This window comes from Cyprinus carpio, chromosome B25 (assembly GCF_018340385.1).
Source record: "Cyprinus carpio isolate SPL01 chromosome B25, ASM1834038v1, whole genome shotgun sequence".
NCBI lineage: Eukaryota > Metazoa > Chordata > Actinopteri > Cypriniformes > Cyprinidae > Cyprinus > Cyprinus carpio.
The window spans coordinates 6,336,707-6,364,206 of record NC_056621.1 but is presented as its reverse complement, the minus strand read 5'-3'; the positions used below and the strand labels follow the sequence as shown (position 1 = coordinate 6,364,206).

At 37.1% G+C, this 27,500-nt stretch overlaps 2 protein-coding genes across 4 annotated transcripts in view; both read left to right on the top strand.

The window, feature by feature from the left end:
• Positions 1–7,965, top strand: part of LOC109110378 (tyrosine-protein phosphatase non-receptor type 9-like) — a 19,617-nt gene extending 11,652 nt beyond the window's left edge. The window contains exons 4-13 of the mRNA XM_042753295.1: positions 125–249; positions 685–790; positions 914–1,024; positions 2,475–2,791; positions 2,870–2,957; positions 3,416–3,485; positions 3,576–3,654; positions 4,201–4,351; positions 4,891–5,098; positions 6,270–7,965. Of these exons, the coding sequence (XP_042609229.1) occupies positions 125–249; positions 685–790; positions 914–1,024; positions 2,475–2,791; positions 2,870–2,957; positions 3,416–3,485; positions 3,576–3,654; positions 4,201–4,351; positions 4,891–5,098; positions 6,270–6,460 (1,446 nt within the window). The 3' untranslated portion in view covers positions 6,461–7,965. The remainder of the gene's footprint in view (positions 1–124; positions 250–684; positions 791–913; positions 1,025–2,474; positions 2,792–2,869; positions 2,958–3,415; positions 3,486–3,575; positions 3,655–4,200; positions 4,352–4,890; positions 5,099–6,269) is intronic.
• A 577-nt stretch (positions 7,966–8,542) lies between these two features.
• LOC109110377 (paired amphipathic helix protein Sin3a-like) lies at positions 8,543–25,281 on the top strand. Of its 3 annotated transcripts, none has more exons than XM_042753292.1 (21): positions 8,543–8,689; positions 10,924–11,135; positions 12,240–12,428; positions 12,535–12,641; positions 12,823–13,123; positions 13,823–14,071; positions 14,153–14,305; positions 15,192–15,347; positions 15,461–15,523; positions 15,617–15,735; positions 16,288–16,498; positions 16,599–16,715; positions 16,800–17,038; positions 17,954–18,137; positions 18,223–18,805; positions 18,980–19,149; positions 20,771–20,944; positions 21,035–21,127; positions 21,929–22,023; positions 22,163–22,358; positions 23,798–25,281. In XM_042753292.1, exons 2-21 carry the CDS (start codon positions 10,956–10,958, stop codon positions 24,026–24,028), a joined length of 3,810 nt encoding a protein of 1,269 aa, XP_042609226.1. In that variant the 5' UTR covers positions 8,543–8,689; positions 10,924–10,955; the 3' UTR covers positions 24,029–25,281. The 3 variants fall into 3 exon arrangements, with proteins under 3 accessions (XP_042609226.1, XP_042609227.1, XP_042609228.1); XM_042753293.1 differs by lacking the exon at positions 8,543–8,689 and adding an exon at positions 10,135–10,386; XM_042753294.1 differs by lacking the exon at positions 8,543–8,689 and adding an exon at positions 10,135–10,399.
• Positions 25,282–27,500: the final 2,219 nt, after the last annotated feature.

The window sequence follows — 27,500 nt, the reverse complement described above, 5'->3', positions numbered from 1 at the left end:
TCCTGTTTCAACGTTTAGTATGCAGTACAAAGTAGTACACTAGTATTCTAAAGAGCTGAGATGACTAAACATTAATGTAAACATTAAAAAATGAGAGTTGCTTTACATTGTGTTCTGGTATCAGGGTGTCCGGGACCCGTCTGGCGCATCCATCGCCCTCTACACGGCTAAACTGCACCATCCCAGCAAAACAGGAAACCACGTGGTTCTTCAGGCCCTGTTCTACCTGCTGGACCGAGCTGTGGAGAGGTAACCAATATACACTACCTTTCAAAAATCTGGGCTCAATATGTTTGTTCATATTAAACTTTTATTTTAACTTTTTATTCATCAAAGAGCACAAACATGTTTTAAACATTGATGATAATCAGAAATGTTCAGAATGATTTCTGAAGGATCATGTGACACTGAAGACTGGCGTAAAGATGCTTAAAATTCAGCTTTACATCACAGGAATAAATTACATTGTAAATAAATAATAAAATAGAAAACGGTTATTTTAAACTGAAATAAAATGTAACAATATTTATTTTTTTACTGTATCTTTGATCAAATAAATGCAGCCTTGGTGAGCATAAGAGATTTCTTCCAAAAACAAATAAAAATCTTAATTATTCCAAACTTTTGACCATTGTGTGATTTTTGACTTCAGAAAACGACTCATTTTCTCTTTCTTTCCTGTAGTTTTGAGACCCAGAGAAATGGACTGGTCTTCATTTATGACATGGCTGGATCCAACTACACAAACTTTGAACTGGACCTCAGCAAAAAGATCCTCAATTTGCTCAAGGTGAGATTTGTGATTCATCTGTGTGCAGTTTTCCTGTGTCTGAGAGTTCATGGGGTTTTGTGGGGTTTAGATGTCAGAGATAAATCAGAAAAATCTCTCCAACCAGTTGCTTGTTGGTTGCAGGGTGCGTTCCCAGCACGGCTGAAGAAAGTGCTTATCGTTGGAGCTCCTGTGTGGTTCAGGGTCCCGTATAACCTTTTGAGTCTGTTACTGAAGGAGAAGCTCAGAGAACGGGTTGGTATACACACATATATGGCGATAGCTGATTTAAATCTAAACCAGCAGAGGTTGGCCCTGATAAACCATCTTGGTTAACCAGGTTAGAGCTGGTAAAACACTCTGGTTAAGCTGCTAGGGACTGGTTGGCAAACTTGACCACCTTAAGCTGACCTGGTTGTCTCTGGTCTATGTGTGTAACCTATTTTCTCATCATTTTTGGCCACATTAGCTGTTTTCATCCACCTATTTTTATGTGTATTTTGGATTATCGCATTAAAAAATGATGAATGGAAATGCCCAGATGCGCATAAATTCTAAAAATGCGATAAACTTTTTATCTGATAAGAAAAAAATTGCATAAACTATGATGGAAACACAGAATAAATTTCTTAATGCGCATCAAAAAAGACGTGACTTTGCGATGGGACTGATAAAATAAAACTGGACCAACCAACGGACCAATCTCATTGCACAGCATCTGAAATGCTAGTTTTGTCATTCTAAAATGCTTGAGCAAAGTCTCGTCAAATTGCTTCATTATAATTCTTATTATAACTAAACAAAAACCTCAAAAACTCCCAAAACTCCGCACCCAAAAACAAGTAACCAATACCACACAAAAAATTAATACATAAACTCCCAACTCATATAAAACAAAAAATCCATAATAAATAATCACTTCTTTAAAAAAAGTATAAATTAATGATAACTTAGCACAAGTTAATCAGGAAGTGACGATTTTGTTCTTTGTTTTTAGCCTATCCGGTTAAACCCACTGGATGCGGCACTGCTACATTGTTCATTCAAAATATTATGGAAAAAGCGAACATTATTGCGGAGACGATTCGGTTTACGTCAAAACTGAATCCAAGCTATTTACACAGAATGCATATTAATTGCATTTTCTAGAGGGACATCTATCACCGCTGCACTCGCGTCTCGTACAAGAGAGCGGCATGTTTAGAAAGCCATGTAAAATTAATGTAAGTTCAACTTTTAAAAAAACATGTCTCGCGACTTTATGGCGGTTTTATACATACATTCATACATGATGCTGTTTTGTTTCTAATTTTTTAAGCTACTTAATTAATTATATATGGTTTATAGACATTACTTTAAACATTATGCACTTTTTTTTAAAGATAGTTGAGTTATTTTATTGCTTAGAATAAATGTGCATCAGTAATATCTTGCTCGATGCGCCCTCTTGTGGCCTCAGGAGAGAAGCCAAAAGCTTTTTTCCCCCTTATTGAAATTATGCCTTTTAAATTTGAATATAATTCGAATAGTGATCATATTTAAATACAAAATCTGAATTCAGTTTTTCAGCCATTTTGCCAGCCCTAGTGCTTAATTCGCAATTTTTTTATGCGATATTCCAGTTTTGCGTACAAGTTAAATTTGCATCTTTGGATGGAAACATGGCTACTGACAGTTTCATTATTTCTAAACAACCTGTTCTCAGGTTCAAATGGTGAAGATGTCCGACCTGCGACAACATCTGCCCAGAGACTGTTTACCTGAGCACCTGGGTGGCTGTTTGTCTCTGGACGTGCACAGCTGGAACCTGCAGCTGCTGTCCGAGCAGAACGGACGCGTGGACCCTGTGGACGAGCTGGTGGGTATTCCTCTGGAGAACACGTCCATACACGTCCCGGGACCTGAGGCCATGGGTCTGGCTGAGCTCATGGCCCACCTGAACCGAGCCCAGCGCAGCGGGATCTACCTGGAGTATGAGGAGCTTCGCAGAGAACAGCCACCTGGGACTTTCACCTGTGCTCTGTGAGTATGGACTTAATAATGTGAGGTGTTTTAGAGTAAAACAGAGTTTGATTTCATGTTGTCTTTGAACTTCTGCAGGGCTGTTCACAACCAGGAGCGGAATCGTTATGGCGACGTGCTGTGTCTCGATCAGACTCGTGTGCGACTCAAAGCGAGGAGAAACGAGGTTCTTGCTGTCTGATGTTACTCTGTTTTGCCCATCTTTAGACTGATCAGCACTGCCATTCAAAATTGGGGTTTTTGAAAGATCCTCAACAAGGCTGCATTTATTTCATAAATGCAAAGCTGAATTTTCAGCATCATTACTCCAGTCTTCAGTGTCACATGATCCTTCAGAAATTATTCTAATATACTGATTTGCTGCTCAAGAAACATTTATTATTACAATCAATGTTGACAACAGTTGTGCTGCTCTATATTTCTGTAGACACCATACTTTTTTTCAAGCTTCTATAATGAACAAAGTTCAAAAGAACAGCATATTTTGAATAGAAATCTATTGCAATATACAAATATTTCTGTTACTTTAGATCAATTTAATGCATCCTTGCTGAATAAAAATATTAATTTCTTAAAAAAAAAAAAAAAACTTGTTTGGACACTGATCATGTTTTCTTTCCACAGAGATCAGACTACATAAATGCCAGCTTCATGGATGGATACAAACAGAAAAATGCATATATTGGGACTCAGGGTATAAATAATCATCTATTTATATAACCCATCATATTTAGGATTATGATTCTTAACCTGCACTGGAACTGATGCGTCTGTTTCTTAACAGGTCCATTGGAGAAAACCTACGGAGATTTCTGGAGAATGGTTTGGGAGCAAAGTGTGCTTGTCATTGTAATGACAACAAGGTGAGATGTCACAGAGAGTCTAGTTAACAAATAAAGAGGAAATGATGTGTAGTCCTCCATAGCTAGACGTTTTACTATCACAAGAATGTCTAGTCCAAATTGCCACTTATCCAGGCCAAAATCCACCCACCTAGATAGGAAGAGGTTTTCTGACCAACGTATATAAAGTGGCCAGACGCTATTTGGTCATCTTATGTGATGGTTCACATAAATCACATTTAACCAGAGAGTAGAATATGATGTACAGTTGCGCTCATGCTTGCTACTAAATTTTTTTGAGATTCAGTGGCACAAACTTTGTTCTCAGAAGTTCTCATTGTAGCAGCCAGGGAACATTAATACAACTTTGTTTCTTATTGGGCTGATCAAATGAAGCCTGACTCCTAGAAATATGTAGAAGTCAGCGAATCAGATTTGAGCCACTGAGCCACCAAAAGTTATTCTGTAGAGCTGATCTGTTCTGAGATCAGATTAGAGCTGTGGCATATGGACGCTGTCACGGTAGATTACGAAGACTGCTGCTGAGAGATCTGTGTGTGTGCGCAGGACAGACGAGGGGGGCCGGAGGAAGTGTGGACAATACTGGCCCAAGGAGGAGGGCGGTCAGGAGGTGTACGGGCACATCGCTGTGGTCAATCACAGAGTGGATAAACAAGCACATTACAACCAAACCACACTTGAGCTGCACAACACTGAGGTACCACACATATACCAGTTTTCACTAGTCACTAATTACGGTTTCATATATGATTAATATAATGATTTCAATCTCACCACTTAATGTGGCTGTAGTATTGCTGAGTAATATCACTAGAAAATTATATTTTAATATTTCGTAGCATTGAAATACTTGATGGTTTTTGAGCTCTGTCTAAAACCACTTTTAAGCATAATTTTATGAATATTATTTTGTTGCATTGTGGTTTCAAAATATAAAAATACAATAAACATCTAGTTACATAATTTCAAGTTATTTAATCCACTGTTTTTCACTAAATGACAACAAGAACAACAATAACAAAAACTTAAAATACTTGTTAATATGCACCAATATAACACTGCATAGTAATAAGTTGCAATATAATTATAGATAGATAGATTTCGATTTAGACTGCCAACTCAGAACTAAAATATAACTTCCTTTGCTCTGGCACTAATTATATTGTGGTTCTGTATATCTGACTTTGAAGAAAAGTAAAATGGATCTTTGTCTGAACTTCTGCTGTTTTTTCCCAGACATTCGAACAGAGACAGGTGACTCATTTCCAGTTCCTCAGCTGGCCTGATTACGGGGTCCCGTCCTCCGCGCTGTCTCTGATTGACTTCCTGGGTGCCGTGAAGCACCAGCAGCAGTGGGCGGTCCAGGCGTTCGGCTCACAGTGGAGGGGTCATCCGCTCGGCCCGCCCATGGTGGTCCACTGCAGCGCTGGCATCGGCCGGACCGGTCAGTAATTAAACACACCACAAAAACAAATCTACATATTAATGAGCTGCTTTAAAGTTCCAGCCAAAAAGGAAAATTCTTTCATCATTTGCTAAACTTGTATGACTGACTTTCTTTTGTGGAACATGAAAGATATTGTTGGTAATCAAACAGTTACCAAAATATAATGGAAGTCAATGGGAACCAAAATAATTTATTCAAAATGTCTTTTCTTTTTCCACAGAAGAAGGTCATACAGATTTATTAAATGAACATTAGATAATATATAATAGAATAATTATATTAAATTACCAAACAAACATTTTTCCCACCCACTACCATCATATTAACAACCAAAAAACAATGGAAATCAATGGGAACCCAAACTATGTAGTTACCTACTTTCTCTAAAATATCTTCTTTCATGTTCCACAGAAGAAAGAAAGTCATACAGGTTTAGTAAATGAATATAAAAGGAGATATTTTGAAGAAAAAAGTTGGAATATTGGTCACCAAACAGTTTAGGTTCCTTCCCATTGACTTAGGGTGGCCGTTTGTGCCATTTATATGGGATACGCCCTTGCAGGGATTTTTATATTGCCTAAAACATCCATAGTAGTTTGACCAATAACATGCACTGATCATTGTATGACACCAAAGTACTGTGAGAGCGATTCGAATGCATAAGGAGCCGTCTGCTCTGCTCTCTATAGCTCTCACGAATGTCATTCAGCGATCGATCTGCACAGTGCAAACAGCCAGAACCTAGATATTTTAGGCAATATAGAAATCCTGGCAAGGACGCGTCGTGTAAAAATGGCCCGTATGGTCACCCTACATTGACTTCCACTGTGTGGACAAAAATGCAATGGAAATCAATGGGAACCAAAACTATTTAATTAATGAACATTCTCCAAAATATCTTCTTTCATGTCGCAACGAAAGAAAGGAAGTTATACAGGTTTGGTAAATGAAGAAATTTTGAAGAATGTTGGTAACTAAATAGTCTCGGTCCCTATTGACTTCTATTATTTGGACAAAGAAGACAAAATATCTTCCTTCATGTTACACTGAGTGAAGAAAGTCATACAGGTTTGAAACAACACTAGGGTTAGAGAAGGATCTCAGAACTTTCATTTTTGAGTGGACTGTCCCTTTAATGGATAATCAGACTGACTTCCTCTACCCACAGGTACTTTTTGTGCGCTGGATATCTGTCTGTCCCAGCTGCAGGACGTCGGGACTCTTAACGTTTGCCAGACAGTTCGACGCATGAGAGCGCAGCGTGCCTTCAGCATCCAAACACCCGAGCAGTACTATTTCTGCCACACCGCCATCCTCGAGCACGCCCAGAGACGGGGCCTGCTTTCAACCAATCAGTGAGCAGCAGGGCCCACTCGTAGCCAATCAGAGACCAAAAAGGTCTAATCTGAACCAATCAGGAAGAGGCAAGGCCTGCTCTCATCCAATCAAAAGACGAGGCTTGTTCTTGATTGATCGGCGACTCTTAGACAGGATAATTCCCAATCGAAATCACTGGGTTTTTGATTAATCTGTTGTTATTAAAAGACGGGCAGCATAAATAGTAACCATAAATGACTCCGTATGAAGGTGGTGTCTAAATGTTCAGTGATCCTGCTGTAGTTTAGTCTGTGTAATGTTGTGCTGCATTTAGTGCAGTTTATTCTGTGAAAATTCATATTTCACATGAAGCTTCAAATCAGCTGCGCTCAGATGGGTTTCAGGACAAACGAACATACAATTTCTAGAATTTAGAGTCATTTGTCATGCTGTAGGTCTTTTTATTCCTCAGACCAACAATCCATCCATGTGTTTAATTTGCCCAAAAATGTCAATTCTGTCTTTATTTACTCACCCTCATGTCATTTCAAATCCATTTTACTTGCTTTTTTCTGTATAACAGCCGAATGTCATTCTGCTCCTTTTGTGTTTCACGCAAAAAAGGAAGTCATACATGTTTGAAATGACTTGACGGTGAGTTTTATACTCGTGCCTGACCCATGGGATGCAGTCATTGCACACTCAAGATTTTTATGTGTTTGCTGGAATTGCATGCAGATTTCTTGTCAAAATTCTGCTTGTATTCTATATCAGGAAACTCTCTGTAGTTTGTAGGCCATTTTATGCGATTGCATCTGAAGATGATGGTTTAGAGACAGCCAGGATGAGGAAAAGTCTTCTCACATCAACTGTGTGGATCAGTAAACCTCTATAACTCAACAATTACGCAACTGATATAGTCTTTTTTTTTTAGTGTGGTGTAAATGTGAGATGGCTACATTGATTCATTTACACTTCTAATAATTCTATCTGTTAATATTGTACTAAAAACCTGTTTAAAATATCTAAACGCTCCTGTAAAGTGCATTTAGAAACGCTTTCTATTTGTTGTGGGTTGAAAGAGTCTTTGCTACTGGATTCATATTGAATTTCCTTGTAGTGAAGCATCTGTACACACTCCCAGTGATTCCAGGATCTGCAGACCAATGCTATTTTTCTATCATACTCACACTTTGTTTTCACTTATTACTCCCAAATATATATATACGTAAATTATATTTTATTTTATATCCAATTTTCTTTTACTTCTTCCTGTTTCTTATATCAGTGGAAAAACTAACCTGTAATGTCCAGCTTGTGATTCTGAATAAGTTCACAGCGGTTCTTTTAGTGATGAAGTGCTTCGCTCTGCCTTATTCTTTCTGTATGTTTGAACTGAGTTTAACATTCATGTGAAAAGACTTGTACAGGTTTCGGCTGTCTTGGGGTCCATCTCGAACTCAAAACCGAGCTGTTCAAACTGCAATATCACTTGAGCAAAACCAAATCAAAACCTTAATTCAAATTAATAAAGTTTATTAAATGGATTGACTGAGTGTTTTAATTAAACCCTTCACAACTACATAAAAGCACCTGTAGTGATTTCTAACAGGTGTATTTTAAAAAACGAATAGTTATTCATCTAATGATTTTAGGGGGTTTTAGGCAAAGTTTTGCAAATGTGTGAAAAACACTTAAAGAAGAATATATGTTCTGCCTGCTTTTTTTTCTCTCACCAATGTATCAGTTTTTAAGACTTTATTAATATTAATACTAACCTTTATTTAGTATAACATCATTTTTGTACATAAAACAACAACAGAAGTTTGTGAACAGTACTTTTGAGTTATTTTTAACCTCTAATACCGCGCATAAAATGGTAGAATGGAAAAAAAAAAAACTGAGCAAGGGGAGTGGCCCGCACTTATTCAGCCAATCAGAAACACTCTTTACCTGTCAATCATTTTAAGCATCCCTCGCTGTACTGCCTTTCGATAAGAGGCGTGTTCTAACTCAATAATCCAAATTACAAAGAAAAACATCTAGTGGAGTACTACAGATGTGCTGAGTACATCCAAAGAACTTATACAGGTCTTCTATACTCCGTTACATCTATGTATCTACAGCACAGTCTATGGGGTATATCCATTTGGCGCGTCGTATTCAAATCCGGATGACGCATGTGGTCACGTAGACCAATGGGAGGAGAGGGGGGCGTTCCCAACTATTTGTTCCAAACACGAATCCGGAGTGCGAGGCTCTTTTTCGCAGGTATGTAGCAGCTGGGCGAAAGAAAACAAATTTATGTTGTCCTCTTTTAATCGAATACACGTTTCTGTCGGTGTTTGAGTGCTTTCTGGAGAGGGCTGGTCGTTCGGGAGATTTTAGTGCATTAATCGGGCTGTTCGTTCGATCATGGCACATTTAGGGGAGAAAAAGGGGCAAAGCTTTGGCCAACTGAAGCAGTAAAGAAACGTGTATCTCTGTGTTATGAGACACGAACCCATCTGTGTGTGTCCGATGCTTTCCCGAGGGCTTTTCTAACTTGTTTTTGATCTGAAGGCAGATCTGTAGCTCTGTCTGGTGTTGAGAGGAGGGGGGAGAGGTGCTCAAACACGGTTAGACATTTTCCCCTTCAGTCTCCCAGTAAACAAAGAATATTAGACCCGCTGGCGTGTTCGTGCTGTAATGTGTGATCGCATCCATCATTTCAGGTCTTCGTGTGAACACACAGCGAGTCCGTGTTCACGCGATCAGATTTTTAGTTCCCATTTTGACTTTGGGTCTGATTACTAAAGGACAACATGTCATGATAGAGGCGTGTGTGGTTGTGGTGTCAGGTTCGTGTGTGCTCGTTTGATCTAGAAGTCACGAGATCATGAAATGTGTCCGTAATGAACGTTTGAGGGTGTTTATACGCGGACCTTTTGTTCGGTGTCGTGTTTTAGCGCTCGCGAACGTGCGGAATATTTGAGCGCTTTGCGTCAAAATCAGTCCGAACTTGTTCACTCTGTAAGTTTCAGCTGTTTTGGTTCGTGTTGTGTTGGGTTTTGTCCGTATTTTAAGCGAAACGCTGTACACAAACACGCATTAGCGAGCCTCGGCTCTGACTGACTGCGGACGGGGCGAGGAATCCCGGGCACTGGCTTAAGCCCCGCCTCTCGTGGGCGGAGCATGGCAATATGAGCCTCACGTCATACATAACGCCTTCTCTGAACACCCGACCAATTAGAATCAACGATTCCTCCGCTTAAACGCCCCTGTGGGCTTACGTCATGGTCTACGCGTAGTCAGAGCGTCTGGCCAATCGGAGTCCGGAATTCTATAAGAGGCGGTTATTTAATGAAATCCCTCAGTCTGATTGGCCAGCTGCTCTGAGGGGGCGTAAAGAATGACGTAACCTCAAGCAGGAAGTTGAGGAAGTAGCTGAAAGCGTTCAGAGCAGGCATAATGCCGCAACTTTATTAGGAAAATCACAAAGAGTGAGATTAAGTCCGGCCAGATCGCTACTCGCTCTCCAGTCTAAAAAGTGTTTTAGCGTACGTGCTTCTCAAAGCCAGTCGTAGTTTCGTGTGTGTGTGTGTGTGTGTGTGTGTGTGTGTGTGTGTGTGTGTGTGTGTGTGTGTGTGTGTGTGTGTGTGTGTGTGTGAAAAAGTAGAGGGTCTGTGCTCAACCCCCCCCCCCCCAACAATGTTAATACTTGTTTGAGTGACAGTTGAGAACATCAATAAAAATACAACCCAATGTCGTCTCTTGAGCAAAGAGCCAATCAGAGACCAAGTGGGCGGAGACGATTTGCAAAGCCTGTGTTAGCCCCGCCCCCTCCTCAGCGCTTGTTTTCAACAGGAATCTTAGTTGATTTTAAACTCCGTTTTAATGTGTTTTATCGGTGTTTTCGGAGCGAGTTTTATTATTTCGGTGATATTTTAACAGCCGCGGTGTACTATAAGCGCAGCTAACGGAGGCGGGTGAGTCTCAGAGGTATAAAATACCAGGTTTATGCAGTATTTCTGAACTTTTTTCCTCTCAATAAGCTGGTTTTCTGTCAGACTGAAACTTCCGACCTGTAGTTTTCTTAGTTTCTTTGATAAAAGCGAAATTCCTGACTAAACTTCGCCACTTTTAGTCGCGGGTTAGCAAGTTAGCATTAACTGTCTGCATGTGCAGGAGACGCGCACGCACACGCACATGAACACACACCCATATACACACCTAAGCATTTATATATACACATACACTCACCATGCACATGTGTGTATATATATATGCACCGTATACATATTTACGTGTACGTTTATATACACATCATACACATTTATATACATGTGCACTCTATTGCTCGTGTATATATAAACATCATACACGTTTGCATATACATTATACATTACTGTGGTCTTTATTCATCAGATAGTCAGAGTCTAGATTAGTAGACTATTGGTAATGGATTGGACTACAGCCAAATCATGTTATTTAATAAGTTTCTGTCTTTGTCTTGTCTGTTCCAGGTCTTAGTTTCCGTCTTGAGTATGAGTAAAGCATGAGGAGGCGTTTAGAGGATCAGGAGCCAGTGTTCACCCCACAACAGCGCAGGCTTCCTGGCAGCGCCGAGGGCTTCCAGCACAGGGTTCTTGCCCCAGCGCCTGCCGTATTCGAGGCTGTGGCTGATGCCATGCAGCCTACTCCCGGGATACAGTACCCGGTTCCCCAGGCATACCAGGTGCGGACACACACCATGCATTGTGATGCATTATAGCTCCAAGGAATGTGTTCACACATGCATCAGTTTAATCCAGAGTGACTCCAGAATCTCCAGAGGCCAAAATGATATTTTAGGATCATTGCCATGCTATTATAGTTTTTTCCTGTTTTTGTTGTACTTGTAGTGCTTTTAAAAAGTGTCTATATAATTTTTATTAGTGTTTATTTCAGTTTTAGTTATTTTAGTTCTGTTAAGTACTGCTAAAGTACTACAGTTTAGTACAACTAAATGAAAATGAGTAGTGTAGCATTAACTGATATAAAATAAGGTTATTGTTTTTTACATTAAATTACATTTATATAAATTATATACATTTGCATTTATATCTGTTTTAATAAAATATATAATCTTGTTCTGAAGATGAATTTGAAATTCTATATAATATGTATAAATATATATAATATATTTCATATATTGTAGCTTTAAGGATTAATCTATATTTAATTTATTATTCAGTGTTTGATAACTTTATTCAATTTCTCTATGTTTCCTACTTGCTGAAGGGCACAGGTAAATAATGGGTTTATGTGAAGATTGTGTTAAGTTCACTTAAATCAGAAGTTGTTATTTTTTAAAAGTCTAATAAATCTTATAATTGATAGCTCTCAATTATACTGTAATGTTGATTGGCAATAGTCAATGTTTAAATATTAGGGGAAAAGAACAATCAACCAAATAGATCAGAAAAATTGCAATCAATTATACAAAAACACACAAACAAAAAACCCCCCAAATAATAAAAAAATACCGTCTTTATATTGTTTCATGTCAATTGATTAATTTAATCGCAAATTACATTTGTCTGTGAAAATGCCCCCAAAAGATTATTTAAAGCTATTTTTGTGTTAAATGAGTAAGTATTAAGTAGACCTTACAAATAGTAGCTTTAGAAATAAATATTTGATTTGATTCAATAATAAATTTATTACACACAAACGTTTAGGCTTCAACGGCCTAACATAAACTGTGGAACATAAAAGAAGATTATTTGAGAACCGTCTTAGTTTTTTTCATTCATTCGGCTCTGCATAGCTGAGATCTTTGCACTGTTTCTGATATTAGGTGTCCACAGTGGCCCAAAGCTCAAGTGGTCACGGTCACACACCCAGTCCAGCGGCGGCCCACAGTGGTGCTCACCATCATGGTCCGGCAGCGGTCCAGGCCCACGGTCCTGCGCCGGTGCAGGGCCACAGTCACCCGCCCACCCCCTCCGCATCTGCACAGGGGCAGCAGCAGTTCCAGAGACTCAAGGTGGGACGGGATTTTGAGTTTGGGTTGTTTGGGAGTCAAACCAATGCGGTCTTGCAATAGCAGCTGTGTGCGTGAGATAAACTGATTGTGGTTTTCCTTCCTGCAGGTGGAGGATGCCCTGTCTTACCTGGACCAGGTGAAGCTACAGTTTGGCAATCAACCACACGTCTACAATGATTTCTTGGATATCATGAAAGAGTTTAAATCTCAGTGGTGAGTTTATTCACATGTGAAACATCACGATTCTAATTTATATGCTTTAAATATCTTTACTGTTAATGCGCCCTTGCTGAAAAAACCATGCATTTTTTTAATTTATCAAATCTCTCTTTTTCTCTTTCTGCAGCATTGACACACCGGGCGTAATCAGCAGGGTGTCTTTCTCTTTCTGCAGCATTGACACACCGGGCGTAATCAGCAGGGTGTCGCAGCTCTTTAAGGGTCACCCTGATCTCATTATGGGGTTTAACACGTTTCTTCCGCCGGGATACAAGATTGAAGTTCAGACCAATGACCTGGTTAATGTGACTACACCTGGTCAGATCCACCACATCACACCTCACGGCATCTCCGTGCAGAACATCCCCACCAGACCACCGCCGCCGCCGCCTCCGCCACAGCTCCAGAACCAGATCCCCGCAAACCCTCCCAGCCTGGCATCCACACCTCCCGCCCAACCCACACCCAAAAGCAAGGTACTTTGCAGGGTTAATGTTTAAAAGGTCCCTGTGGGTCCTTAAAAATCTTAAATTTCATCAGGCATGCATACATTTAAAGTTTCAAATGTCTTAAATAAAATTAAATTTAAAAATGATAAAAAATCAAAAAGCGATAATTTAAAAAAATTAAATGTAATTACATCCAAACTCAAAAAGGATGTGCATCCAAAGTCAAAAAAAGATCACATTAAGCGAAATTCAAAAACACATTCTCATATAAGTTCTTCAGGCTCACGTTTTCAGAGAAGTTCACAGTCAGTGAATACTGTGCATTTATGCCAAGCAATTACTGTAGATGAATTATGACTATATATGAATTTTGAGTATAAGTTTACTTTTTGGCTTTTATATTGTAATGTGTTGTAGATGGTGAATATTTTATCTCCCTCATTCATTTGAATGATCAGCTGGAAGTAGTGCTAAAGTAAGCAATGACATTTCAAAATAAGAGTCCCACAGATTCCAGGCTTTTTGTAATTAAAAGTTTCACATTAGGCCTAATTTTTTTTGGGGTTAACCAGTTTCAGTGTTACGGGTTTGTTTTATATGATTATACAGTAATATTTTATTTGTGGAGGTCTTAGATATGATTTTAAAAGCTCTGCATATACCTTGGTTTAGTCCCGATCAGGATCACTGATATTTTTCCATCTCTCTCTCTCTCTCTCTGTACAGCAACTGCAGTCTCCAGTTCTGACTCCGAGCAGTCATCCCAATCCGTCCATCCCTCCGTATGCGTCCCCGCGTTCGCCCCCACTGCAGCCCCACACCCCCATCAACAACATGCCCACCGCCCCACCGCTGCAGAACAACCAGCCCGTGGAGTTCAACCACGCCATCAGCTACGTCAACAAGATTAAGAACCGCTTCCAGGGCCAGCCTAACATCTACAAATCCTTCCTCGAGATCCTGCACAAGTACCAGGTCGGGCAGAAAACTGAAAACACTTCACAAATGAATTATAATTCACAATCCACTTACATATATGTTTGTTTCGTTAATTAGAAGGAGCAGCGTAATGCTAAAGAAGCGGGCGGGAGTTACACCCCAGCCCTGACCGAGCAGGAAGTTTACGCTGAGGTGGCCCAACTCTTTAAAAACCAGGAAGATCTGCTCTCTGAGTTCGGACAGTTCCTGCCGGACGCCAACAGCTCTGTGGTGAGTTCGATCGAGGCCCCGCCTCCACTCTGACCCCGCCCACTGGACTGATACATTACTCCAGTTTTAGAATCTTTTTAAATTTAAACTTTTTGAAAGATTCTAACCGAAAAGAATGAACTGTCATTTCCAGAAGTTCAGGGTCAGTTTAATCTGGTTTTCTGTTATTTTAGTGTCATTGAGATTCTATTATAGTTTTTATAAATATTTTGATACTTCAAGTTGTTATTTTGTAGCTTATTAATTCTTGGCTTGATGCTTGCTTTTTTCCCAGTGAGCGCATGTGCTCCTAAATTGAAAATTGAATTTAGGATTTTTCAATGAAAATGTATCAAATAATGGTTGAATTTTTTTCTAAATAAAGGGATACAAGTAGACATCTACAAGCAGGATTATTAAATTTATTATAATACAAAAACTACAATAGGATTTTAAGTGTTTCTGCTTCAAACTGTCGTTAATAATTATGTAAATTTTTATATCGTTTAAAAGTTTGAGGTCAGTAAGATTTGTATAGTTTTTTTTTTAAAGAAGGCTCTTATGCTCATCAAGACTGCTTTTTTGATTAAAAAAATAAAAACAGTAATATTGAAAGATATAATTGTAATTTTAATTAATAGTTGATCATTTTAATTATTTAATAGTATGTAATAGCATTTAAGGTATTTAAGACTTATTATTACTTTAAATTTCATAAAACTGAATTTTAATCGCACACATGCTCCTAAATACATTTCAGTGTTTGCACACATCTATATTTTTATTTGCAAATACGAGTGAAATGCTCAAAGTGAATTTTTATTTCAGTTGTAGTTTTGATTACTTTAGTACATGACGTTACACTAAGTGAAACTGACGCATGTTTCCGGCTATGAATTTCCTCTAGCTGCTGAGCAAGACGACAGCAGAGAAGGCCGAATCTGTGCGTAACGATCACGGTGGAACGGCCAAGAAACCACAGCTCAATAACAAGCAGAGGCCCAATCAGAACAGCTGCCAGATACGCAAGCACTCGACTACAGCTGTCACCCCACCTGTGAAGGTACAGGAGATTGTCAAATTCATTATATACTGAATGAATTTCAGAGCATTTGCCATGTTTTTTGTAGAATTACTTTGATATCTGCCTTTTTTTTTTTTTTTTTTTTATCTCAGAAAAAGCTCAAGTTGGCAGAATCTGGCAAACATGGAGGAACAGAGTCTCTTTTCTTTGACAAAGTGAGTTGCTTTGGGTTAACGTAGGGGCGTTGATGTAATATGCAGGTTGTTTTTATCTCAAAAGTTTTGACTGCATTATGGGTGCATTCGTAGGTGCGGAAAGCTTTGCGAAGTGCGGAAGCATACGACAACTTTCTGCGGTGCCTGATCATTTTTAATGAAGAGATCATTTCTCGTGCTGAGCTGGTTCAACTTGTGGTTCCATTCCTGGGGTAAGTCCAGTTTGAAGTGAATCTTAATTGTATGTTATTCCATTTTATTTTCATTTATTTATTTTTTTAGTTTAATTCATTTAAATAAATTACAGATTTATATTATCTTTATTTTTTCATTGTTTTATATTTATTAAATATATTTTTATTTATTTTATTGTATTTATTTATATTTATTTATTTTAACAGAACTTCCTTGGCATTTATTTAGAAGTAGAAGGTTTGTGTTACTAGTTATAGTGGATACTGCCAAAACATTTTTAGGAATAATCTTTTGTATTATTTAAATTCATTTTTTATTGTTTCTTTATCTTTTGCAAAACGGCCCTAGAAATTATTTTGCAGTAGTGGTTTTACATTTTTACCATTCATTTTTTCATTTATTAAATTTTTTGCATTTATTTTTTTGCTGAAATTATTTTGCAGTAGGTAGATTTGTTTTGTCATCCTTTTTTAGTTTTATTTATTTTTGTATTTATTACAAAGCTGCCTCCAGTATTTATTTTGCAGTAGTGGGTTTGTGTTTTAACTAATTAACCCATTTTTCCCCAGCAAATTTCCTGAGCTGTTCACTTGGTTTAAGAACTTCCTTGGATATAAGGAGATGTCACACCTGGAGAGGTACCCAAAAGAAAGAGCCACTGAAGGAATTGCTATGGAAATTGACTACGCTTCATGCAAGCGTCTGGGCTCTAGTTACCGAGCTTTACCCAAGAGCTACCAGCTTCCCAAATGCACAGGAAGAACATCACTCTGTAAAGAGGTTAGAGAGGATTTCCCCCTAACAACAGCTTCTTAATAATGAGCATGCATCATATGACACAAGCTTTTATTAAGAAACTGGTTCTTTGTGGATGCATCAGGTGCTGAATGATACCTGGGTTTCCTTCCCCTCCTGGTCTGAGGACTCGACCTTCGTCAGCTCCAAGAAGACTCAGTATGAAGAGCACATGTACAGGTGTGAGGACGAGCGATTCGAGGTGAGACGCTTCCACACACCACATTTTTACTGGTTTCACTTGCTGTTGTGATGTCATTCTTGCTAACGATGTTGTTGACTCCAGCTGGATGTCGTCTTGGAAACCAACCTGGCCACCATTCGTGTGCTGGAGGCGGTTCAGAAGAAGCTGTCTCGGATGTCTGCGGAAGAGCAGGCGAAATTCAGACTGGACAACACTCTGGGCGGCTGCTCGGAGATCATCCACAGGAAAGCCATCCAGAGGATATATGGAGACAAAGCTCTGGACATCATCGACGGACTGAAGAAGAATCCGGCAGTGTCTGTTCCCATCGTACTCAAGAGGTTAGAGAGAATGACCTCCAAAAGACCTGCTGCATCAGAAGGTTACCTCAAGGTCCACTTTCCTGCAGAGTTCATCTCCAGCCTAACCGGCCTGTAGCTTTCTAGTGATCCTGAAGGCCTTGATGAGTTAGTTCAGGTGTGTTTGATTAGGGTTGGAGCAAAACTCTGCAGGGAAGTGGACCTCAAGGGCCAGAGCTGAGAACCCCTGATGTTAATTATATTACAATGTAGTATATTATTTGTACTTGGTGGTTGAACAATGTGTTTTTTTAAATGTATTTATTGTAATTTATTTATTTCCTATCCCAGACAGGGTTTGTGTTGCTACATTTTACATTGGCAATAGTATTACTTTATAATATATATATATATATATATAATTTTTTTTATGTATTTGATTTTAACTAACTTTATTTTATTTTATAATTTATATACCATTACTGGGTTTAATATATTGTATTATATTATTCAGATTTAGTAGTTCAGAAGTTTGGTTTTTTCAGATATTTTATTTTTTTTAAATGCATTTTAAGTAATTTATTTATTTCTTTATTTATTAAGTAAATATTTATTAGTACTTATATTAATATATGTCTTATTTAATAAATGCATTAATATTTATTCATTTATTTTTATTTTATTTCCCAGCATGTATTTATCAGTAGTGGTTTAGCAATTATTAATAATATTACTTTTATTTTATAATTTATTTTATTATTACACTAGATTATTCAAAAATAGTGGTTGACCAATGTGGGTTTTAAAAGCTTTTAATTTTATTTCATTTTATTGCCAGTATTTGTTTTTATTTAGCTGTTTCCGATCTCTAGATTTTAGCTGTTAACGTTTTGTTGTTGTTGAAATCAAGTTATTTTAACATATGTTAAACATCCATCTTCTCATTCTGCGTCTCAGGCTAAAGCTGAAGGAGGAAGAGTGGCGTGAAGCTCAAAGGGGTTTTAACAAGATCTGGAGAGAGCAGAATGAGAAATACTATCTAAAATCTCTGGACCATCAAGGCATTAACTTCAAACAGAACGACACCAAGGTGCTGCGCTCGAAAACGCTTCTCAACGAGATCGAGAGCATCTTTGATGAGGTGAGACGCTCTTTATCCACTAGAGGAAGTTAAAAGGGTTTATCCCTCTCAGAGAATCTTGATTGATGGTTGTGTGTTCGTTTAGCGGCAGGAACAGGCTTCGGAGGACAACAGTGCATCTCCAAGCGGGCCTCAACTGACGCTGACCTACGAGGACCGTCAGATTCTGGAGGACGCGGCGGCGCTAATCATCCATCACGTGAAACGCCAGAGCAGCATCAACAAGGAGGACAAATACAAGATTAAACAGATCATCTACCACTTCATCCCCGACATGCTGTTCTCCCAGAGAGGAGTGTTGGTGGCCGCTGAGGAAGACGATGATGAGGAAGACATGGACCTCGAGGAGGGCGCGTCAAAGAAGCACAACGGGCTAACAGGAGGTGTTAGCGGCAGCCCGACAAAGTCCAAACTGCTGTTTAGCACATCTGCGGCTCAGCGGCTGCGCTCCTGCGAGGACGCGTATAATCTGTTTTACGTGAATAACAACTGGTACATCTTCCTCCGGCTGCACCACACCCTGTGCTCGCGTCTGCTGCGGCTCTATGCTCAGGCCGAGCGACAGATCGAAGAGGACCTGAGGGAGCGCGAGTGGGAGAGGGAGGTGCTCGGACTCAAACGGGACAAAAACGACAACACTGCCATCCAGCTGCGCCTGAAGGAGCCCAGTGAGTGACGAAACCAGCTAACTTGAGCAATTGTTTGATCAGAATAGCTGATGAATTGTGCAGAGTAAGATCAGGAACAGGAAGTGAATTCAATTTCATGTTGATTTTTGAAGTCTGGTGGATGTTTGTTGCTGATTTTGGACTGATTTTAGAAACTCTGGCTCTCTCTTTCAGTGGACATAGATGTGGAGGATTATTACTCGGTGTTTCTGGAGATGGTGCGTAATCTGCTGGATGGGAATATGGAGGCGTCTCAGTACGAGGATTCGCTCCGAGAGATGTTCACCATTCACGCCTACATCGCCTTCACTATGGACAAGCTCATCCAGAACATAGTCAGACAGGTCCGTCTGCCCAGACTCACTGACATAATAGTGCTTTTGCACGACATTCCTAAAAAAACATGCTTTGAAGTGATCATATTCAAATTTTTAATTTTTTTGCCTTGATATTTACAGTATAGTGCTAGTTGTTTTATTATATTATATTATATTTAGAATATTTTATATTTTATTATATTCATTATAAATCAAAATTGCAAAAATAAAATATATAAATAATAATAATATAAAGTATATTATAAAAATTAAAATAAATAAATAGTGTGTAATAAACAAGAAAATTAAAGAAACTATGAGCTACAAAAAAGCTCATTCTAAACTTCCACATATATATTGAAAAAAAAAAAAAATATATATATATATATATATATATATTATATTATATATATATATCAAATATATATATATATATACACACACACACAGGTAGATTCTCAGATTAGAATTGTGAAAAAGTCAGTATCTCAAAATATTAGAATATTTATTTTCAACCAAAAAAAATTTTTTTTTTATACAAAATTTTGATGATTAGAGCTTACAGCTCAGTATCTCAAAATATTAGAATATTTATTGTCATCCACAATAAGTTTTTTTTTTACATAATATATATATGTGTGTGTGTACTGTATATATTTATTATTTATACATAAATGTGCACACATACAATATATATGTTGAAAATATTTACATGTATTTATGTGTATATATTTATTTTTATGTTATTTATATTACAGATAAATCTATTTAATATGAACATAACATATTTTTCTTAAATATACACATGTATGTGTGTGTTTATATAGATACAATAAATATACACAGTACACACTCATATATTATGTAAACAAAAACTTTTATTTTGGATGTGATTAATTGTTTGACAGCACTAATTATATATATATATATATATATATATATATATATATATATATATATATATATATATATATATATATATACACACACACCATACATACATACAAACACATGTATTTGTTTCTATATATAATTTTTTTTCTTAATTTTATTCTAATTTATTTAACTTGTTAATTTGCTAAATGCTAAATTTTTATTACGAAAAAGGTTTAATAAATAATGTTTTTGGATATTAAAAAAAACCAAATAATGTAAAAGTAGCGTGAATAACAGAATAAATTAAAATGACAAAAATGGCGAAATGTGTAGAATAATGGAGAAGAATTTGTATTCATTATTTAATAAATTTGATTTGTTTTTTATCTTTTATATCTCTTTATCCCCTTTATATTTAATTTAACAAAAATGTCTAGTGTAAAATGTGCACGCATTATGAACACACACACATATGTGTGTATATATTCATAATCACTATTCAAAATTTTCATAATTTGTTCATAATTAGTTTCATAACTTTAAAAAAAATTAACTATATATATATATATATATATATATATATATATATATATATATATATATATATATATATATTATATAATATATATTACTCCAGCAATGTTTTTTTGGACTTTGAACTAAGTTACATAGAAATCAAAACTTCATAGTACAGTGTCTCAAAAGATGAGTTGGATTCCTCTACAATTCTCTACAATTACAAATCTCTTTGTCTCTCTGTCTGTATCTGTAGCTCCAGCACATGGTGAGTGAGGAGATCTGTGTTCAGGTCACAGAACTGTACCTGAGTGAGAGCAGCCACTCAGCCACAGGTGGATCTCTGCTCACACAGAGCAGCAGGGCGCCGGCGGAAGTGTCTTATCAGCGCAAAGCCGAGCAGCTCATGTCCGACGAGAACTGCTTTAAGGTAGAGCTCCGACCTTGTGAGTGCTGGAGAAGGCCACACAGAGAGTCTCGCGGTATTAAGAGTCTGGAATCTCTCTTTCTCTCGCTCTAGTTGATGTTTATGAAGAACCGAGGGAACGTTCAGCTCACTGTGGAGCTGCTGGACACGGAGGAGGAGAACTCAGAAGGGCCCATGGAGATCGAGGTGAGCTTCACTTATTGATTCACAGAGCAAACAGGGACGCAAACCTACACACTTTTGTCATTTTGGACCGAATTGAAATGTGGTAGTAATTTTACATTTAGTCATTTAGCAGACGCTTTTATCCAAAATGACTTACAAAAGAGGACAATAGAAGCAATCAAAACCAACAAAAGAGCAATGATATGCATAAAAAAAAAATGGAATTATTTAAAACATTTAAATTAAGTAATAGTAGAATGAATGAGTTAATTAATAAATACAAATAAATAAACAAACAAGTAAATATAGTAAAAATAAATGTAATTTTTATCAAAAAAAAAAAAAATCTAACAAATAATAGTAATCATATTATTAATCATTATATTATATTACATATAATAATATTGTAATGATGATAATAATAATTAATAAAATGTAAAAAAGTCACATCCAGATCTGCTAGTATTCTTCACTTCCAGGGTTTTTATAGTTACATGAAACTAAAACCACAAAAAAAAAAAAAAAAAAAATGTTAAATAAATGTTAACTGAAATAAAACTAGATAGTAGAACTTTAACTTTTTTAATGAACTAGTTGCCAAAACAATATTTCTCATTTTCACTTAAAGTAAAAAAAAAAAAAAAAAACTATATAGACATAAAAAAAAAATTAGTTAATATATTTATAAATGATAAATATATATATAAATGATAGCATCTCACTGGTACTTAAATAATACTGTTCAGTGTTTACTTTAAAGAATTGTTTTCATGAAACATTTCAAATGTAATTAATTTTCCCTGTTCTCTTGGTCACGTGTAGCGCTGGTCGGATTACGTTGCGCGGTATCTTTCGGCAGATTTCATATCTCCAGACCTGAGGGATCATCTGTCTCAAAAGCCTGTGTTTCTGCCAAGGTACCCTGTGTTTGTGACCCCTGACCCCTGAACTTCCCAACCATTGAGTCTCAGCATTTGGGCTGTTTACATGCAGAAGAGAGGTTCACGGCGGTAAATACTGTTGGTTTGTCATCATCCTCTTCCTCTGTTTGTGTAGGAACCTGCGGCGGATCCGTAAGTGTCAGCGCGACGGTGAGTCTCAGGAAAAGGAAGTGAAGGACTGCGGCAGAAAAGAGAACGCAGACAGCATGAAGATGGAGTGCATGTTCAAACTCAACTCCTATAAGATGGTGTACGTCTTCAAATCTGAAGACTACATGTACAGACGCACGGCGCTGCTGAGAGCCCAGCAGGTACGATCACACACACACCATGATGACCATTTCAATCACAGGCGTGTTTTTAATATTCCCCAGTGCTGATTTTCTCTAAATGTCTAATATGGAAGAGCTGTCTCCAGTTTTTTGAGCTATTTTATTTTTGTTTTGTTCATTTGCCCACTTAAAAAAACAGAAAGATCATATCAATATCTAGTTAACATTTATGAGATAAGCCTTCTCTTCTTTTATCACATGAACACATGAACTAGCACATCTATAACTTACCTTGTCCCTACCACTTATTTATTTTTTTTTGTAAATGTGTACACTTTATATTGGTTGCAGTTTGGTTGCATCATGTTTTACAGGTTTTTAAAAAACATAACCAAAGTCTAACATCTCCCTTATATATTTAAATATACAAAAATGATTAGTATTAAACTGCAAATACATACATAATTGAACCTCTGATTTGTTTCCTCTCTGATTGTTTGTTGCCAAAATGGATTGTAATATTTATATTATGGTATTAAAAAGGATTGTATATTAATAATGGTTAATATTTATATTAATAATATTTTATATTGGAACATAATAATATAATTATGCACACGGTCAATTTGTGCAATATTTGTCCTTTGTTTATCGCCAGTAGTATTAATATTTACATTAGTAGTATTAAAAGAATGAGATATTGATCAGATTTAATATTTAAATGTATAGTTTTATATATTGAAATGCATTCTCATTTTGCAGTTATATGTATTTAATATACTTAATTACAATTTCAGTTTATGTGCAATATAATCTTTTACTCAGATTGTTTTACACTAATATGGATTTAAATATTTATATTCATATTATTCATAATAAGATAGGATATTAGCAGGATTTTGTGTGTGTGTGTCCATTTGTGCAATATTTTTTCTTTTGTCGCCAATAGTATTAATATTTACATTAATAGTATTTAAAAGCATAGAATATTGATAGGATTTAATATTTAAATTGATGGTATTATGTAATTAAATAATTCTCATTTTGCAATTATGTTGTATGCATTTAATATAACTAAATACATTCTCAGTTTATGTGCAATATAATTATTGTTGGTAATATGGATATTAATAGGATAGTGTATTAGTAAGATATATTGACAGTTTTATATTACATTTTTATTATATAATTACATGTGTCTCAATTTATGCACAATATAAATTTTTCTTCTTTTAGTTGCCAATGTGTGATTTATTTATTTTATAAATAAATCCCTCCCAGTCAACAAATAGACAAACTTTTGAGTTTTTACCAAGCTACTTCCAGAATTTAATAAATAAATAAATGAATCAAAAGTTTCACCTTGTAGCAATTTTTTGCATTTTGCAAAATTTTTACTTGATGCGAAAAGTCCTTACTCGTCCCTCAGCAGCACATCAACTCACCGCTCTGGCGCTCTTTCTCTCTTTCTCTCTCAGTCTCACGAGCGAGTGAGCACACGTCTGCACCAGCGCTTTCACGCCTGGACTCAGCGCTGGGTGAAGGAGCATGTGACCAGAGACATGGCTGCTGAAACCAGCAAGTGGCTCATGGGAGAAAGGCGGGAGGGACTGGTGCCCTGCTCCACCACCTGTGACCCCGAGACCCTTCACTATCAGCGCATTAATAAGTACAGGGTCCAATACGGCAGCGCCCACAAGAGCCCGTGACATCAGCGGAAAGGGGCGGAGCTCAGCGACGCCGGGAGATTTTTAACAGTGTTTTTGTTTTCCTTTTTTTATAAGCTGTTCCTGCAGAAACGCAGGTCGCCCAGTCCCAAAAACAACGGGGTTGAAGACCTGTCAGTCAAACCCAGCCCGGACCAATCAGCACAGCCCTTACCATAGACCAGCCCACCGCACATCTCCTGAACGCCAGTCGAGTGTGTTCACTGGTTTTTGATAGTTAATACAGGCAGCAGATCCGAGAAAAAAAGTGGCGGAGAAGTCTGAATCAGACTTTTTACGAAAACAAAAAAAAAAAAGCGTTTCTGGATAAGTGCACTTAACTTTAACGTGACTTTAAGAGATTTATTCTGCCACATCATTTCAGAGAACAAAGATCTGAAGTGCGAATTTAACAGTAATATTGGAATGAAAAAATTCAGTTTTTACTTAAAAATATAGGCAAAAAAAAAAAAGCAATAAAATTCCAATGCCTGTGTGAAGGCATGTTATCAATCAGAAAACACACTTATATCTGCTCCATACACCAGCTAACAGTGAACATGACCTGTGAATCACACACACACACACACACACATAGTTCAACAGTTTTGTAAATACAGTGTAAATATCACCAGACCTTTTTCATGCCAGATGTGTGTTGTGTTTAGTGCTTCAGTGTGGTGTTTAGGGAGAAAAAAGCGGGAACCACATGGAAAACGATGACAGGATGGTTTATTACAGTTTTTACCAAAGGGAGTCGATTATTAAGGTTGGGGTTTGTTTTCTTTTTCTCCTTTTGTGTGTTTCTTTTGCTTTTCTATTTTGTCTTCCTTTCTTTTTCTTTTTCTTTTTTTTTTTTATTAGTAAAAATGTTAATTTTTCCAAGTAGAAATGTATCCAGGTTCTTGTTTTTGCAATGTAAGATTTTATAAGAAAAAAAAAGCATTTTAATTTTTGAAGTTTGAATATGGATCTCGTTTCTGTACACTTTTATCACTGACCATTTTGGATGGACCTTCAGCCGTGTCCTCTGGCGAACACACACAGACACAACTCTTATGAATGTAAAGGTCTTCTTTATCGTTGTCAGAGGTTTCAGTCTTCACTCTGGATAGATTTCTGCTGGACAAATCTAAATATAAATATATATACACATTTTAAAAATGAGTCACAAAGCATGTCTTTTCTGTGGATCATTATAGACCCTTTATTTGCATATTATTTAAATGAATAAAAAATTACATTTGTAGCATAAACATTTGGCTTGTTTTTGAATTATTCATGTTATGCAAAAATTTTATATTTGCTGAAATACACTGAGTGCATTGTTTTGTTGGTGATCAGGGTGTAGTTGTCATCTGTGGCCACCAGGAGGCAATGCAATATGCTATTATATACAGGAGGCAATATACAATGTTATACACACACATACACCACATACACACACACTACACACATATATATATATATATATATATATATTTAAAAATGTAACTAAAAACTACATAAGTTGTCTATGTAGTTTGAAATATAAAATTTATTATAATGTTTTATTTATTATAAATTGCTATAGCCTACATATTTACATTTTTAAATTTTAAAAATAATGTGTGTGTGTGTGTGTGTGTGTGTGGGTGGGTGTATATATAAATATATATATATATATATATATATACATACATACACACGGTATATATATGCAACACGTATGTACTTTAGTCCAATTATCTTACATCACAACATTAAAAATAAAATTATTTAGCATTTTTATTCAGTTTTGTGTATAATGTAAAATGAGGTGTCATTATCCATGTGACTGAAATTAGTTCAGATATGGAAATGTAAAATCAAGTTGTGGTATACTGGTGTTGTATTCTGTAGATTTTGGTCATGTATGTATTCTAGGCATACTTATGTTCATAGTGCGCATAGCATTCATACATACTGCAAAAATGTAGTAGGCTATACAAAAACGTTCTCTTTTCAGTCAAGACTTTTACACTTTCTTTTAATCTATTGCTATTTGTCTGCAATGCCTGAAGAAAGCTGCCTGTTAATAATTCCATTCATCTCAGCATTCATATCAATAAGAGAATGATTTTACATCGCAATTGGTATAAGTGTTTACATAAAGACGTTTAGCGAGGTAAAATCAATAATCAAATAAGCAGACAGACAGCAAAACAATCATCTTTGGAAGTGAAAGGTGCAAAATAATTCATCCAGTCTGGCTGTTTCTCAGCGGACCCCGCAGGACTGGAATGATCCGGGAGTGTATGTTAGGGACTAGACAGAATTGTTTTGGACAAGTGAAGGATGGTGCTTTTTCTTCGGCCCAGTCAGAGTGACCCAGATTGTTATGTGTGTGTGTGACTTGACAGGTGCTGCGCGTCTCCTGCAGAGAGCTAACGAGAGAGAGAGAGAGAGAGACAGACAGACCGCGCCGTCTGAGGTGTGTGTGTGAGAGAGAGAGAGAGAGAGAGAAACCAAAACAACGTACATCCGACCACATCTATTCTCTCCACACTCTAATTAACAAAAATCTGAAGGACAAACAAAGAAAAATATTTACGTTTTATTGATTTAAAAAAAGCTTTCGATTCTATTTGGCATGAAGGTTTACTATACAAATTATTACAAATTGGCACTGGTGGAAAAACATTCGATATTATACAATCCATGTCCAGGGTCGTGGAGTGAGGCAGGGATGCAGTCTGAGCCCAACACTGTTTAACATCTACATCAACGAGCTGGCAGAAGCTCTGGAGCGCTCCGGCAGCATCCCGGGCCGAGCTCTGCATGACTCTGAAGTCAAGTGTCTGCTGTATGCGGATGACCTGGTTCTGCTGTCCCCCACAGCCGAGGGTCTCCAGCACAGCCTGGCCCTGCTGGAACATTACTGTGAGGAGTGGGCACTGACGGTCAACCTGGACAAAACCAGGGTCATGGTGTTCTAGAAGAAGGCCAGGTCTCAGAGAAACAGATACCAGTTCAGTTACGGAGGAGAAGTCCTAGAGCACAGCACTAGCTACAGTTACCAGAGCATTGAGATCTCAGCATCAGGGGGCTTCAGTCTGGCTGTGAAGGCCCTGAATGAGAAGGCACAAAGGGCATTTTATGCCATAAAAGCACGGTTTGGCCAATTAAAACTACCAATTAGAACATGGATTAAATTATATCACGCAATCATCAAACCAATCCTACTGTACGAGAGTGAAATTTGGGGACCAATGTTAAAATTTGAAAACTGGGATAAAAGTTTAATAGAAAGAACACAATTGGAATTTGCCAAAAACATCCTAAGGGTGAACAGAAGCACTTCTAATAATGCCTGCAGGGCTGAACTGGGCTTATACCCCTTACACATTGAAATACAAAAAAGAGCTGTTCAATTCTATCATCACCTGACTCAATCTGATACTCAGTCTGTTCAATATAAAGCCCTCCTCGCCAATGAATCCCCCCCAACACAGTT